This window comes from Sarcophilus harrisii, chromosome 3 (genome assembly GCF_902635505.1).
Source record: "Sarcophilus harrisii chromosome 3, mSarHar1.11, whole genome shotgun sequence".
Classification (NCBI taxonomy): Eukaryota; Metazoa; Chordata; class Mammalia; order Dasyuromorphia; family Dasyuridae; genus Sarcophilus; species Sarcophilus harrisii.
The window spans coordinates 535,835,683-535,852,091 of NC_045428.1; the positions used below are offsets into that span (position 1 = coordinate 535,835,683).

Sequence of the window (16,409 nt, forward strand, 5' to 3'; positions counted from 1 at the left end):
CAGGATAGTTTACCACTCAGACCTGTGGAAGGGGAAGGACTTTATGACCAACGAACTAGAGATCATTACTGATCACAAAATAGAAAATTTCGATTATACCAAACTGAAAAGTTTTTGTACAAACAAAACTAATGCAGACAAGATTAGAAGGAAGAAAACTGGGAAAATATTTTTACAGTCAAAGGTTCTGATAAAGGCCTCATTTCCAAAATATATAGAGAATTAACTCTAATTTATAAAAATCAAGCCATTCTCCAATTGAAAATGGTCAAAGGATATGAACAGACAATTCTCAGATGAAGAAATTGAAACTATTTGTAGTCATATGAAAGATGCTCCAAGTCATTATTAATCAGAGAAATGCAAATTAAGACAACTCTAAGATACTACTACACACCTGTCAGATTGGCTAAGATGACAGGAAAAAATAATGATGAGTGTTGGAGGGGATGCAGGAAAACTGGGACATTGATGCATTGTTGGTGGAGTTGTGAACGAATCCAACCATTCTGAGAGCAATTTGGAACTATGTCAAAAAGTTATCAAACTGTGCATACCTTTGATCCAGCAGTGTTACTACTGGGCTTATATCCCAAAGAGATCATAAAGAAGGAAAGGGACCTGTATGTGCACGAATGTTTGTGGCAGCCCTCTTGTAGTGGCTAGAAACTGGAAACTGAGTGGATGCTCATCAGTTGGAGAATGGCTGAATAAATTGTGGTATATGAATATTATGGAATATTATTGTTCTGTAAGAAATGACCAACAGGATGATTTCAGAAAGGCCTGGAGAGACTTACACGAACTGATGCTGAGTGAAATGAGCAGGACCAGGAGATCATTATATCTTCAACAACAATACTATATGATGACCAGTTCTGATGGACCTGGCCATCCTCAGCAATGAGAATCAACCAAATCATTTCAATGGAGCAGTAATGACCTGAACAGCAACCCAGAGTCTGGGAGATGACTAAAACCATTACATTGAATTCCCAATCCCATATTTATGCCCACCTGCATTTTTTATTTCCTTCACAAGCTAATTGTACAATATTTCAGAGTCTGATTCTTTTGTACAGCAAAATAACAGTTTGTCATGTATACTTATTGTGTATCTAATTTATATTTTAATATATTTAACATCTACTGGTCATCTGCCATCTGGGGAGGGGGGGGGGTAAGAGGTGAAAAATTGGAACAAGAGGTTTGGCAATTGTTAATGCTGTAAAGTTACCCATGCATATAACCTGTAAATAAAAGGCTATTAAATAAAAAAAATAACATATATTGGATTGCTTGTCATTTAGGGGGGGGGTGGAGGGAAGGAGGAGAAAATAGGAAACACAAGGCTATGCAAGGGCCAATGTTGTCAAATTATCCATGAATATATTTTGAAAATAAAAAGCTTTCTAAAGTATATATACACTTCATATCATCTGCAAAGAGTGATAATTTGTTTTCCTTATTACCTACTCTAATCTTAATTTCTTTTTCTTCTTTTCTTGCTAAAGCTAACATTTCTAATACAATTTTGAATAGTAAGTGTGATAGTGGGCCACCTTGTCTTACTCTTGATCTTATCGGGAATTGTTCTAGTTTATCACTGATGCCCTACTGATGGTCTTAAATAGATATTATTGATCATTTAAAGGAAAATTTCATTTATTCCTATACTCTTGAGTGTTTTTAAAAGGACTGGGTTGTTTGGCAGTTTAGTCCTCAATGTCTAATATTTTATCCTGCCATTTGATTTTCAGTATCTTCCTAAGACAATTCAGTGGAAAGAAATTCAACTTCCTGACATGCTGCTGGTATATTGTCCAGATTTTATAAGCATACAACAATGAGTTTAGCACAAAGACTCTTTAGACTTTCAGTTTGGTGGTCAGTCTGATACCACTCCTATCCCACACTTTCCTTCAGAGCCTCCCAAACACTGAGCTAGCTGTGGCAATAGGTGTGTCAATCTCATTGTCAATGTGAACATCCCTTGAAAGTATACTACCAAAGTAAGAGAACTCATCCATAGAATTCAAAACTTCACCATTTACTGTATTTGCTGGTTCCACATATGGATAATGTGGTGTTGTCTGATGGAGAACCTGCATTTTCTTGGTGTTAAATTGTTAGTCTAAAATTTGCACAAACAGCAGAGAATCAAATCCATTCTTTGTTCCATCTCAGTTTCAGAGGTTGCATTGATCACACAATCATCTTCAAACAAACAACAACAAAAAAAATTGCTCCACTTCAGTTTTAACTTATAGCCTTTTAAAGTTGAAGAATTTACTATCAATGGGGTAGCTGACTTGGATTTCATGTTTATCCTTATTGAAGGCATTTGAAGACATGGCTGAAAACAGCATAGAAAGGCATATAGCCTTGCTTCATTACAACGGTGACTGGGAAATCTCAAGAGCATTGCCCATTTTCCAGAACCTAGGGAAGCATGCAATTGTGGAACTGACATGATGAACTTCTCTGGGCAAACACATTTTGACATAATTTTCCATAAGTCCTCAATATCAAAAGCCTTAATAAGAGTTACCAATATTGTATACAGAATTCTGTTCTGCTCCTGGAATTTTTCCTGAAGTCAGGCAATAAATACAATATCAACTGTTCCTCAGCCCTTTTGAAGCCACCCTGGCTCTCAAGTAGATGATCCCTTTTTAGGTGTAGAGTCACCTTGTAAAATGAGGGGTTTGGATTTGGTGACCTCTAAGGCCCTTTCCAGTTCTAAAACTATCATCCTATAATCTCCAAATCTCTTTGAGCATGTCTATGTTAGGCAGCTTCAGACTTTGACAGTGGGGTTTAAACACTCTCCCATCCATAGGAGTTCTAGGCACAAGAGGTAATTCCCAAGTGCTTTCTATTGCAATATAAATGTCTCTTTCTTCAGTAAGCTAGATAACAATCCTAGTCAGTCAGAATACAACCAACGTTGGTGAGCCTTATTTTAGTTTAAGGGAGATGATGGGATAATATTAACAAAGAAGAGAGAATTCACAACTCAAGACTTGTAACTGGGCAGAGACCTGGATCTATCAGAAGCATACATAAAGGTAATAACATTTCCAGATAGAAATAGTGGATTTTCTATGTTTCTCTAAGGTTTTTAGCATTTAGAGGTAAATTGGAGAGAATCACCCTGTAGCCACAGACTACACATCTTTATAGGTAGCAATAAGGAGAAAGAGAATACAAAGTGACCACATAAAGGTTTATATTTCAGAGTCAAAAACAAATGACACAATTGTTTCTTATATACAACAATTCTGCCTAATTTTCTATAAAGTTGTATGATTAATATATTTGGCTGAGAACAGTAACTACTTATATAGTCATAGAATCTGGGGTTGTGGAGGGAACACAAAGATGCATAGTCCTACTTTCTTTGTGTATGTCCTAAAGGGGGCTATTAAGTTTCAACATAGAATGCCCATAATGAGGATTCTACAGTACCATAATTAGAAAAGTGTATATAGATAGATAGATAAAGAGAATATGTCTTTGTCCTTATAACAGTATTTCTGACAGTTTATATCTGAAATTTAAAATCTTTTAAAACTTTCTTTTTAAAATGTTATTTTTAATATTCTGTGAATTCTGAAACAACAGCATTATAGCAGAAGCACCTTTGTATCTAATATGAGCTAGAACTTTTGCTAAGGAAATTAAGAGGAAATTTATAAAACATAAATCATGATATAGTTTACCTAGAAATTGAACTATCAGTCAGAAAACTATTTGGGACTATCTCTCTATTTCTGTCTTTATCCCTTGTGTTCCTCAGTTCTGTTTCTCTCTTCTCTGTCATTTATTTCTCTGTCACTGCCTCTGTCTCTTTATCTCTCTTTTCCTCCCTTTTTCTCTCCCACCCTTTCTCTCTCACTCTCCCTCTTTCCTTCTCTCTCTTGCTTTCGCTCTTGCTCTCTCGAACTGCCTCTGCCTCTGTCTCTCTTTTTCTTTCTCTATTTTTCATCTTTGCTTCTCTATTTCTGCATCTATCTCTCTTTCTTCCTCTTTCAAGACTAATTTATGATTAGAACAAACCTGCCAAGTCATCTGTGTTTTTACTAGGGTTCTAAGTTATTTTGAAAAGTGTGTGTGTGTGTGCGTGTGTATGTGTGTGTGTGTGTGTGTAGTTATGGGGAAAATTGAAATAGCAGATGTTATTTAAAGAAGTGACAGATATCTACCCTAAAAAATAATTGTGCAGACATCTGCAAAATGGTGAAGAAATAAAGTAAATAGTAGATAGAAGGTTTGTTTTTTAATCATTTTTTAGGTATGTTTGACTTTTGCAAAGATGCTAAAATGGTTTGCAATTTCCTTCTGTAAATAACTTTAGGAGGAAAAAAAGAAACAGGGTTAAGTGACTTGCTCTAGGTTACATGGTTAGTAAGTATCTGAGGTCAATTGAACTCAAGAAGCTGAGTCTTACTGTCTCCAAGTCTGGCACTTTGTCCATCACCCCATTTACCTATCCTTAAATAAAAGGAAACTCTTAACAAGAATGAAGAAAAAATTTTAAATGATTATTCAATTTCATTCAACAATCATTTATTAAGTATTTACCATATTCCAGAATCATAATATTATTATTAGGAGAATTGACAATTAGTGGGAAAAATCAACACATTACAGATACATTTGTATTTATCCTTTCTGATACTGTCTTTTTTAAAATAAAGCACTCTATTTTATAAAAACAAGAACAACACATTTATCTCCATCACAGGTAAAGCTCAGAAGCTTATGCAGTTTATACTTCAGAGATATTTGGCCAAGTGCTGCCCCATTGAGGCAGGCAATACTTATTGCATAGATAAAATACAAATCCTTTGCCTAGAAATAATTACTAGATAGATGGAATTATATCAGAAGGAAACTTTTTGTGTGTGTTCTATTAAACTTATAATAGATGGGAAAGGATCCAAATGATATTGATAGAAAGAGATGGTGAACAAAGGACCTACCCACTCTAGGGAGTCTCAACCCAGAGTTAGAGCTCATGATAAGGTTGTCCTCAGAGGTTGCAACTGAGCTTGGATTAATCAAGAGATGATAGATAAAGATCAGAGATCAGACAAGAGTTTAGGGGCAGGAGCAAGAGCCTTCTTCTGTGCTTAGCAAAAAATTAGGACTCTCACTATATAGCTTGAAGGTGTTAAAAAGGTACCACTGTGCCACTCGATCAGTAGAATAAAGCAGGGCAACAATAACAATCAAAGGATAGGACCAGGCAAATAAGCCAGAACCCTAAAGAATCAAAGTCAGCTCTGGAGCACTATCAAAAAGTCTAAAGCAAAAATCTGATAAAATGACTAAAATATGGGACAAATTTTGATCTAAAGAATTTTAAGTAGCCTTGGCTAGGTAATCACCTTTATCACTGTTACGAGTCAAGAGAGTAACTAGGCTGGCTTTTTTTTTGGAGAGAAAACTCTGCTTTGATCAGCACATCTGATTTTGGCTTTAGTCAATTCTTCCAGAATTTCTTTCATGTCTTACACGCCACCCATGACCTAAGTGAGATTTTGGCTCCATAAAAATTAGAAAAATTCACAGTTGAGTAGATCAAAGATTACCTAGTTCATTCTTTAAATTAATAATCAACTCTGACTAGAATATCCATAACTAGTTATCATCTAGACTAAGTAGATCCAATGATGAAGAATTCACTACCATACAAGGTAATTCATTCAAAATTTTGAAACCTCACATAGTTTAGGTATTTTTTTTTACTTTTTGTTAATCTAAATTTGCCTCTTTGACTGCAATCCATTGATTCTACTTTCCAGTGGGAACAATAAAAATTAATCTATTCATTTTTTTCTTTTTTTCAAAAATATTATTAAACTAAATACAAAATAAGAAAAAATAAAAAAGAAAGATAGAAAAGGAAAACAAAACAAAACAAAAAAATTGTCATGTTGCCCAGCAGAACATTATAAATAACAAAAATTTCTATTTCAAAAAAACATGAATAATATTGGGAAAAATTATATTCATGAATGCCCATCTTTGATTCTTTGTAGGCTATTCTTTTGTTCTCTGCTATGCAGTTTTTACTTCATTCTTTTTCCTCTTTCATCCACCCCATATCACAGAAGCCAGCTATAGTTAAGCACACAGACATACACACATTAGAATCATTTTCTTCTGTTGTTTGCTCATTTTCCTAGCCTATTGCAAGTCTTTATTAAAGTAGGGTTCTGTTTCCAGGGTGGAGGATACATTGTCCAAGCTTCAGGAGGTCTTAACAGCTATTTTTAGAGATTCTTCTAGGATCCTGACCCTATGAGTATCCCTGCTTCTCTGAAGCTGTAAGATCCAGTATGATAAAGCAACAGAGTTCTTCCTCAGTGTTAATAAATTAAACTTCTTGTGAGCAGAGACTCTAGAAGCTGTTATAATTATAGCTGCCCAGGGCCACTCCTTGAATGTTGTTTTCCTAATACTTTCTCACCTTACTGACAAACCTTTCCTATTGACTTTCCAAGTCACCTTTGTCTCTGGGCTGAGAAGTCTAGAAATCACTGGTATTCCTGAATCAAATGGGCCTAGATTTGTTCCTGCTTTGCTGTTTCTGGGACAAGGAATGAGATTGCACTGTCTTGGTCTGTACCATTTCTTCATACTGGATTCCCACACAAACATTTCCTGCTGACTTTCTAAGTCATAATCTGAAAAATTGTTCTACTCTGGACTTGTGTGTATTTTGATACTGTAAAATTTATTTAGAGTCATTATTTAAAGGAATTCAGAGCCATTTGGAGGAAAGCAATGCAAATTCCTAACTTTATCATCTTGAGAGGCAAAAAAAAATCAATTAGGACTTCTCACAAATGGAGTGGGCTACCAATTGAGGTAACTTTTACAGAAATGTTGGACTAAATATTCTCTGCAATCAATAAGGAACAATGACACCTTGTGTTGAGATTAGTATCCCCATTTATTGAAGCTGCTTTATCATACCCAAATATTGTTGTTATTGTTTCTATTTTTGTTTCAGTTCTGGGGGTGCATCACTTTGTGAAAAGCTAATAGTAATATTTTCCATTTACATATCCAATTGAATATTATTTATTGGCCATAACTTGCAGGTCTATGTAATTTTTCTTAATTCTGTGCAATGCTTCTATTTTCTGGCACATTCTGGAAACCATAATTGTAATACTTAGAGGATTTATACTGTTTATAGCATGTGTACTCAAACTAATTAATATTACACATTTAATTTGAAAGTTAAATCTTCTTAGTGTTAATTTGAAAAAATGACCAAGATAAATTGACTGGGCATAAGTAATGAAATAATTCAGTTTCAAATGACACTTTTCTTTATGTTTTCCAGATTGCAGAAGAATGGGATGAATATAATGTCTCCATTATAGAAAGAAATATTTATTTCTCTTCTAAAAAGTGGATTAAAACAGCATCCAGAGAATGTCTTCAGTTAATAACACTGAATTCCATCCTTTCAACTTCCTTCTAATAGGAATCCCTGGATTGGAAGAATTGCACATCTGGATAGGTTTCCCTTTCTGTGTTGTGTATCTGATAGCATTTGTGGGGAATCTCACCATTCTATTTGTGATCAACACTGAGAAAAGTCTCCACCAACCCATGTTTTACTTTCTAGCCATGTTGGCCACTGTTGACTTTTGTCTCTCCACAGCCACCATCCCTAAGATGATGGGTATTTTCTGGTTCAACTTTAGGGAAATCACCTTTGAGGGATGCCTTATCCAGATGTTTTTCATCCATATTTTCACTGGTATGGAGAGCATTGTGCTTGTGGCTATGGCTTTGGATCGCTATGTGGCCATTTGTCACCCTCTCAGGTATAGTATGATCCTCACTAATAAAGCCATTGTCACTATTTCTGTAGTAGCGATCCTGAGGAACTTTTCTTTAGTAACACCAATGGTATTTTTAGTCCTACGGCTGCCCTATTGTGGTCATCATGTCATTCTCCATACCTATTGTGAACATATGGGAATTGCCCGATTGTCTTGTGCCAGTATCAATGTAAATATAATCTATGGCTTATTTATTATTTGCATAATATTTTTGGATATGACCCTGATTGCCATTTCCTATGTCCAAATTCTCCAAGCAGTTTTTAAACTTCCTTCTAAGGATGCCCGTTTCAAAGCTCTCAACACTTGTGGCTCTCACATTTGTGTCATTTTAGCCTTCTTCACTCCTGCTCTCTTTTCATTCCTTACTCATAGATTTGGCCACAATATTCCTCATTATATCCATATCCTATTGGCCAATCTATATGTTGTTGTCCCTCCTGCACTAAATCCTGTTATTTATGGAGTCAGGACAAAGCAAATTAGGGAATGTTTGATTCAAATCTTTGCCAGGAATGATTAATGCTAAATGAAGAAATGCACATTATTCTATTCTGTTCACAGTTTTCAAAAGAGATAGAGTATTGTGCTATTTCCAATAGTGAAAAAGAATCTCACCCTTAATAGGAAACTAAGTTCTCAGGTACAACTCAATTAAAAAAATTAAAAATTTAGAGCTTATCTTTGTGTCAATTCTAGTGTGAATATATGCAAGTAGAGAAAGGATATACTTATAATGTCTTGAAATTCAGCATTTAATTTATTATTTTAGAGAACTATGTGATCAAAAACATTTTTAAGTGCTTAATAAATACTTGTTAAATTATAGAATAGTTAAGGATTGGGATGGAGTTTTTAGATAAAGAGAGCAGTTCATTCTTTTTCTCCCAAATTTCCTGTAATATGATAGTCTAAATCAAATGGTTTAAACTCTGTCTTAATGCCCTCCCAGATTGAGAAACATTTCTCAGCTCCATGTCTATCGTACCTGAAAAGGTCAAGTAAATATGTAGATAAACACACACAAGTATGTATGTATGTGTGTGTATGTACACAGACAGAGAACTTGGAAAATATCAAATGACAAAATTCAAATAACATAGCTGTAACTATACAGTCTCTTATCCCTGTTGACCTGGTCTTTGAGCTGGTACTGACTGGCTGAATAATTCTATGGCTGACTTCATGTACACACTATGTAAGTAGTTACCATGTGCTGATCACTATATTGAGTTCTAGGGAAGGAAACAAAATGTTCATTCTTTTCTAGCAGCTTATATTCTAATTAGAAAAAACATAAAGAAGAACTAGACATCTGGGAAAAGGGCAAATAAAGAACATAGTCAGAGTGAAGGTGATAAGATTTGCAAATGGCCAGGGAGTGCCTTGATGTCCTTGTTCTAAAAATGCTATGGTAAAAAATTACCTATTAGAGTATTAACTTCTCAGGGCCCACAAAGAGGAATGATGCAATGCCTTCCCATCTTCCCAACAATGAGTATTGAGTATAGTTATGTTATTGCAAATTTCTATGGTCTAATTCTTTATAACACATATTAATTTATGTTTAAATAGAAATTCATTGGTCTTCTTCCAAGTTTTAGATACCAATCCAGGGCTAAGTCAATGTCATCCTTTACCTTATTCTTTAACTAATCAAAACCTAGATAATTACTATCATGCTTACTACCCCTCTCCAGCCTAAAATATCAGAAAAGCCCATTATTGAGCTATTTCTTTATTTTTTCTTCTCTTTTTTCCATTGATCACAAAGGTATGTATGCAGTGAACTGAAGCCTTTCACTCTACCTTCAGTAAAAAATAATAAAAGATGTGGTTCAATATAAAGGAAGAATAAAATTCAATAGTTTAAAAATGGAAATGAATCTTGTTTTATTTATTAGTTTGAATAGTTGAAATGGTAGATTATACTTAACTCCTTCTATACAACCTTAACTATAAGGGGAGGTGATACTAAATAAATATAAATGACCAAGTTCTTTTCTTAAAATGAATAACATGTAGAATGTGACATGAAATAAGACCCATCAAAGTCTTGGTTAACTGAAATATATTTTGTGTAAGAAGATAGACATAAAATTAAGAAGTCAGTCTAAATTAGGCTATAGAATTTTAAGGTCAAATAATGCAGAGCTCCAAGGATTTCAAATGAATTTTAAAAAGGAAAAAATACAAACATTGTTACATAATATAAAAAAGGAAAATTAATAAGAGATATATAATTGTTCTTAATTTATATACAATCATTAATGATAGCTAAATTAATAAAAGATAATCAAGGACATAAAGGAGAAAATTATAGTAATATCAATATATTTACCTCTATCTTCTAAAATATGTCAGAACATGAAAAATCAAATGAATAACTAATATTGCTAGACTTATTTAATAAATTGGAATTTATAACCATATAGAAACAACTAAGTGTGCAAAACATGAAAAATATTTTCAAATGTACACAGCGATTTTTGTGGAAATAGAAAAAAACATAATTTTTTTGCTAAAGAAAAAATTATTTTATTGTATTTCAATAAAATGGGAACTAAATAATATTGATAACATAATTTAATAATAAAATAGTATTGAAGCAGCTGGATAATACAATACCTAGAGATATTCTGGTATTCTGGACTGAGATCCAGAATCATGAAAATCTGAATTCAAATCCCATATCACATTTACTAGCTAATGTAATCTTATTTAGTTTTTGTTATTATTCAATCATTTTCAGCAGAGACACTGGAGTGCTTTGTAATTTCCTTTTCCAACTCATTTTACATGAAGAAACTGAGGCAAAAGGGATCAAATGATTTACCCAGGCCCATACAGCTTGTAAGTGTCAGAGGCCAGATTTGAATTCAGATATTCTTCACTACAGACCTAGCACTCTATTCATTGTGCCACCTACCTGACCTTTCCATAGTTTAGTCCACTGTAAAATGGGGTAACAATAGTATCTCCCTCCCAGTTGTTGTGAGGATTAACTAATATGAGTTGTATAGTGCATAGCAAAGTACCTGACATATATTAGGTGCTATATAAATGCTATTATTATTATTGTTGTTATTAAGATTATTCTAATAACAAAAGTTATGGGAAAAATGGAAACATTATTTTTTATACACTGTGTGTTAATGAGAGCAGATGGAACTTATCATACCTCAGGCTGCTGAAATTTTGTCCCCAAGCCAAGATAAACAAATTAATTATTTTAGTGCTATACTTGTACCTCTGAAATATCAAGAAGACAAGGGGAAGGCTTCTAGTATTTATATATAATCTTTTGAAAAAAAAAATGCTTAGAGACTAGAAAAAGATCATAGGATGCAATAGTATGGATGAGTTATTATCTGCACAGGTGAAAAGATTATCTATCAGTATCTTACCAGTAAGATCATGGATACATTAGGATCATTTCCTTTATCACAAACTGCAGGTTCTAGTGAACTTCCTAATACAATTTCACAGAACTATGCTTCTTTTCATTTGACAATACTAAATTCCACATATCACTATCATCATTAGCCCTCATTTTTGGATAAATTTCTGTGTAATAACATCGATATATTCTTCCTCAGCAAAATAATTTACTTTGATATCCCCAAACTATTCTTTCTGAGAGCCTATTATTCTTCACAAGTTAACTTTCTTTTTCTAATTTCAGACTTTGGGATCCTCATTAGGCATTATGTTCCCTTTCACTGTGTCCTTATTATTGAATATCTTCATGTAGAGACTACATAATGCTTTCCTGTGGAGTTTCCTGTGAATTTAAATATTAAAAATGTTCATTTTCAAAATCCCTTCCATATCTTAGGCCACTTATTTATTCTCAACTAATTTAAAGTTTATTTTCTAAATTTAATATTAATTTAATTTAAAATAATATTTTGGTTTACGTTATACTAGATGTTGGGCAGGTAGGTGCTACATAGATGGAACCACTGGGCCTAGAATGAGGCAGTTTTATCTTTGTTTTCCAACACATACTCATGTACATTAATAGGTTCTCCATTTGCAATATTATTCCCAACATCACTTTCAGTCAATCAACTTATTTGAAATATGATCTTTCATTGCTGTAATTTATTTATATGTTTTGTAGCATCAAATCTTTATGATTTGAATCTATTAATTAGTATTTATTAAGCACCCATTATCTGCCAGGTACTTGAAAGTTAGTTTTAACTTCTGACATAGCTATTAACCTTTCTACATTTTACATCATTTTTTTATTCTATCTGGTTTAACAACTATATATGGACATTATTGTTCCACTCAGCATAAATCCCTTTCCATCTAATGTACCAGACCACTAAGATGCTTTGAACTCTTCGGAATAGAGATTAATTTGAGATTCCCATAGAGAAGTATTGTTTATTTGTATCATACTAAAATTTAAGTATGGAGAGGTAGTAGATAAAATAGAATAGATATTAGAATGATGAAATTCTAATGAAGGAAAGATGATGAATAATGATTTGGAATAAATATGACAACAGAAGCACAATCTATATGAATTACTTAATGCACCTCTTTCATCTGTACTTCATAACATATCCAAGAGGTAGAAGTGTTTTTAAAGGAGCCAACAGGAATAGATTGCATATTGAAGAGGACCGTGAAATCAGGAAGGTGATGCCATGACATGCAAGTGAAATTTCTTATTTGTAGTACAAATACCTAAGACAAAATAATTACTGAGGTTTATTCTAGTGCCAAATTCTATGACTATTTAAGTGATCTGACAAAGTTTGGTTAACAGGAAAGTTGGCACTGGGAAATAAGTTTCCTCTATTATTGCTGAATATCCTTTGCATTAAACAAGGAGAGTTATGTGATTTGAGCATCATTAACATTATTCTCTGTAACTACAAGTCATCATTGAACATCCACATTTAAATAATATGTTCTATACTTTCACAGGATGTTTACATACAAAAAGCTTACCAAAAACAACTCTTCTATAACAAACTTTCTTATAGAAAATGGATAAACCTTCACACTGTATGCCAGTCATTCTTACTGGAACATATGTAAGTATGAAGGGGGATCTAATATAGATCATAGAAATGAAAAGAAATAAGAAGATAAGCGTAATCAAGTGGAGACTTTACCATTTAGTGGCATGTTTCCTTTTTTATAGTCCCTTTCATAGAGCTAAATCAGTTCATTATTTCCACTATGCCTATATTCCATTATTCCCATTATTCATTATTACTACTATCCAACCACAATATTATAATGGCATGTTTATATTGTCTGTAACTATAAAATATATCTTCTATTTAATAAAATTCTGAATAATGACATTTATTCATTTGAGGTATAGCACAAAAAAATATAAATTAGTTTCGTCATGTCACACTGATGAAACCATAACTTTCTTCAATAATGTCAACACCAGTTCACAGATTTCTTTTGTTCTGATTCCATAAATGCCAAGATTAAGTGCAGGAAGTATGACTACAAAAGATTAGTCAGGAGGATTTGAATGTATCCAAAGGTATTATGCCCAAATCTGTGAATGAGAACAGAAAATAAAGCTGGGATGAAGAAGGATAAGATCACAAAGATGTGAGCTACAAGTACTGAGAGCTTTGAGTTGAGCATCCCTGGATGGGAGGTGAAAGAATGCATAGAGTATCTTCATATGAGAGATGACAATAAGGATAACATTCCCAAATGCCACAACCATAATAACTAATCTAAAAGTAATGTTAATTTCAATGTTTGCACAAGACAACCGGGCAATACCCAAAGGCTCACAGTAGGTGTGAGGGATGATGTGGTGTCCACAGAAGGGTAGCCTCAGGATGAGAAAAACTGTTGGAAATATCAGGAGGAAATTAATTATAATCAAAATGCTAGAATTACAGCAATGACCCTATTGGTCATTATCATATAATATCGAAGAGGGATAGCAACTGGCAAGATAGTGATCAAAACCCATGGCTACAAGCACAAAAGTCTCCATAACTGTAAACATGTGAATGAAGAACATCCAGGCAATACAACTCCCAAATCTAATCTCTCTCTGGTTAAACTAGAAAATTCCCAACATTTTGGGGATGGTGGAGGTGGACAAGCCTAGATCAACTGTAGACAACTTTGCTAGAAAATAGAACATTGGATGGTGGAGGCTGCATTCTGTCTGAATCAGAGAAAGAATTGTGAGTTTCCCCAAGAATGCAATCAGATACACAGAGCAGAAAGGAAAGCCAATCCACACATGCATGTCTTCTAAGCCTGGGATTCCCATTAAAAGGAAGAACAATGGATGAAATTGAGTGTCATTGGAATTTAGAATACCATTTTTTTACTCACATCTGGAGAAGCAAAAATGTTTCATGAGTGTTATTTCCTGCCTGATTTACTGATATAGATGATACTTCCCTTCTAATCCATCCAATCAATCTTCTATCCAACCAGTAACATAATTTGAAAGTGAAATAACCAGATCATGAGGGACAATCTGTATATCTATTAGGTGAGAGCAGGATTTGAATCTATTCAAATAAGAAATTAAAACTCCATTCTTGAATAATCAGTTATTTTATTCCCATAAAGAAAAAAAAGTCTTCTAAGATTTGGAATTTCTCATGGCTGTTTTAGTTGGAATGAATTCTATATCACTGCACAAGATTAAAATGGAAAACAGATTCGTAAGAATTTATGAATGCTAAAGTGTGATTTAAACTGTGATCTCAGATTCTGTTATAGCCTCTTTTACCTGTTCATTGCATCCATTTTGTGTTTTGAGTCAAAGAAACTGCTCAGCATTCTCATTTGAGTGGAGCAAAGTCCCTTAGACAGTTAATCTTTAAACTTTTTGACTTTTCTCTATCCAGTGTTTCCCTTCCCTCTCCAATCAAATAGAGTAAGCATTATCCTTCTAAACCCTGAATGAAGATATACTTCCCAAAAGATACACTTGTGGGAAATGTCTATAAATGTTTTTTGCCAATTGCCACTTTATCATAGTCCAAGAAATTTTCAAACAATAGCCATGAAAATCCTGTTTTCTTGCTTTTCCCTCTTCATCTCTCTTGAAAACACATTTTACAAAATTCCTCCCAGTTGTGACAAATCAAAGCTGACTTAACTGAAGAGGATTTTATTGTCCTCAATTAGGGGGAAATTAACTTTTGATCCTACTCTCCATGGGCTTTGAATAATTTAGCAGAGACCAAGGAACAAATATAAATAGGTATTTTGGCCACATGGTCACATTGGATCCTGACATTCCAAATCTAGGCTATTCAGAAGACTTAACAAACTGTGCTCATGTGCCCCCTCCCTTCATTGTCAACTCTTACTACAGTCTTCTGTGAGAAAGTTTTCCAAAAAGTCAACATGAATTCAAATCACTCATTGAAGAGGGGTTTGTTTAGTTCACAAAAGGGTTCTCTGATAAATTCCTTGCTACATATCATGCTACACATTTTTATCATGCTACACAAGAAATATCAGATCAAAAAGGAAAAAAAAATGAGAGAAAAAAAGCAAGCAAACAACAGCAAAAAATGGTGAAAATAGTGTGTTGTGACCCACATTCAGCCCCCAGTCCTCTTTCTGGTTGCAGATGGCTCTCTCCATCACAAGTCTATTGGGATTTGCCTGAATCACCTCATTTTTGAAAAGAGCCAAGTCCAATACAGATGACTATTACATAATCTTCTTGTTTCTGGGCAAAATGTTCTCTTGGTTTTACTTATTTCACTTAGCATCAGTTCATGTAAGTCTTTCCAACCCTCTATAAAATCATCTTGCTCTTGATCATTTCTTATAGAACAATAATATTCCATTATATTTATATAATATAACTTATTCAGCCATTCCCCAACTGAGAGGCATCCAATCAATTTTCAATGTCTCGCCACTACAAAAAGGGCTACTACAAACATGTGTGGACTTGTAGATCCTTTTCCTTTTTTATAATCTCTTTGGGAGACAGATCCAGTAGAGACATTGCTGGATCAAAGGGCATGAGAAGTTTGGTAGCCCTTTGGGCATAGTTCCAAATTGCTCTCCAGAAGGGCTGAATTAATTCACAATTCCATCAACAATGTATTAATGTCCCAATTTCCCCACATCCCTTTCAACATTTATCATTATCTTTTCCTGTCATCTTAGCCAATTTGAGATGTGTGTAGTGGTAATTCAGAATCCTGACAATGTTTTTTAAAAGTTTTAAGTTCAGAAAATTATATATTGGGCATGTTGTCCTGGATTATACCAAAACTTCACTTAAAGCTCTCTAATTATCACTGAATCAACGTATATTTATTAAGCATCCAGTACATGCCAGTAATTGTGTCAGGACCTTCTAGGAAGGTGAAATTTGCTATCTCTCCACATAACCCATTACACTTTTTGATAATTACATGTGCCCTCTGAAACTTTTGTTCATTAATCTCAGAACTGCCTTAGGAGCAAGTAGTATAAAATTATCTCTTAGCCTTGAAATGTGAAAAGAATTAGAAGTAAATTCCCTTTTCTAATTTCTAAATA

The 16,409-nt window shown here is 33.8% G+C and overlaps 1 protein-coding gene and 1 pseudogene across 1 annotated transcript; one reads left to right on the forward strand and one right to left on the reverse strand.

The window, feature by feature from the left end:
• The first annotated feature begins 7,303 nt into the window (after positions 1-7,303).
• Positions 7,304-8,397, forward strand: LOC100913940 (olfactory receptor 52E4-like). The gene has a single exon (XM_023499769.2). The coding sequence runs from the start codon at positions 7,459-7,461 to the stop codon at positions 8,395-8,397; it is 939 nt and encodes a 312-aa protein (XP_023355537.1). The 5' UTR covers positions 7,304-7,458.
• A 4,860-nt stretch (positions 8,398-13,257) lies between these two features.
• LOC111719876 lies at positions 13,258-14,199 on the reverse strand (annotated as a pseudogene).
• Positions 14,200-16,409: the final 2,210 nt, after the last annotated feature.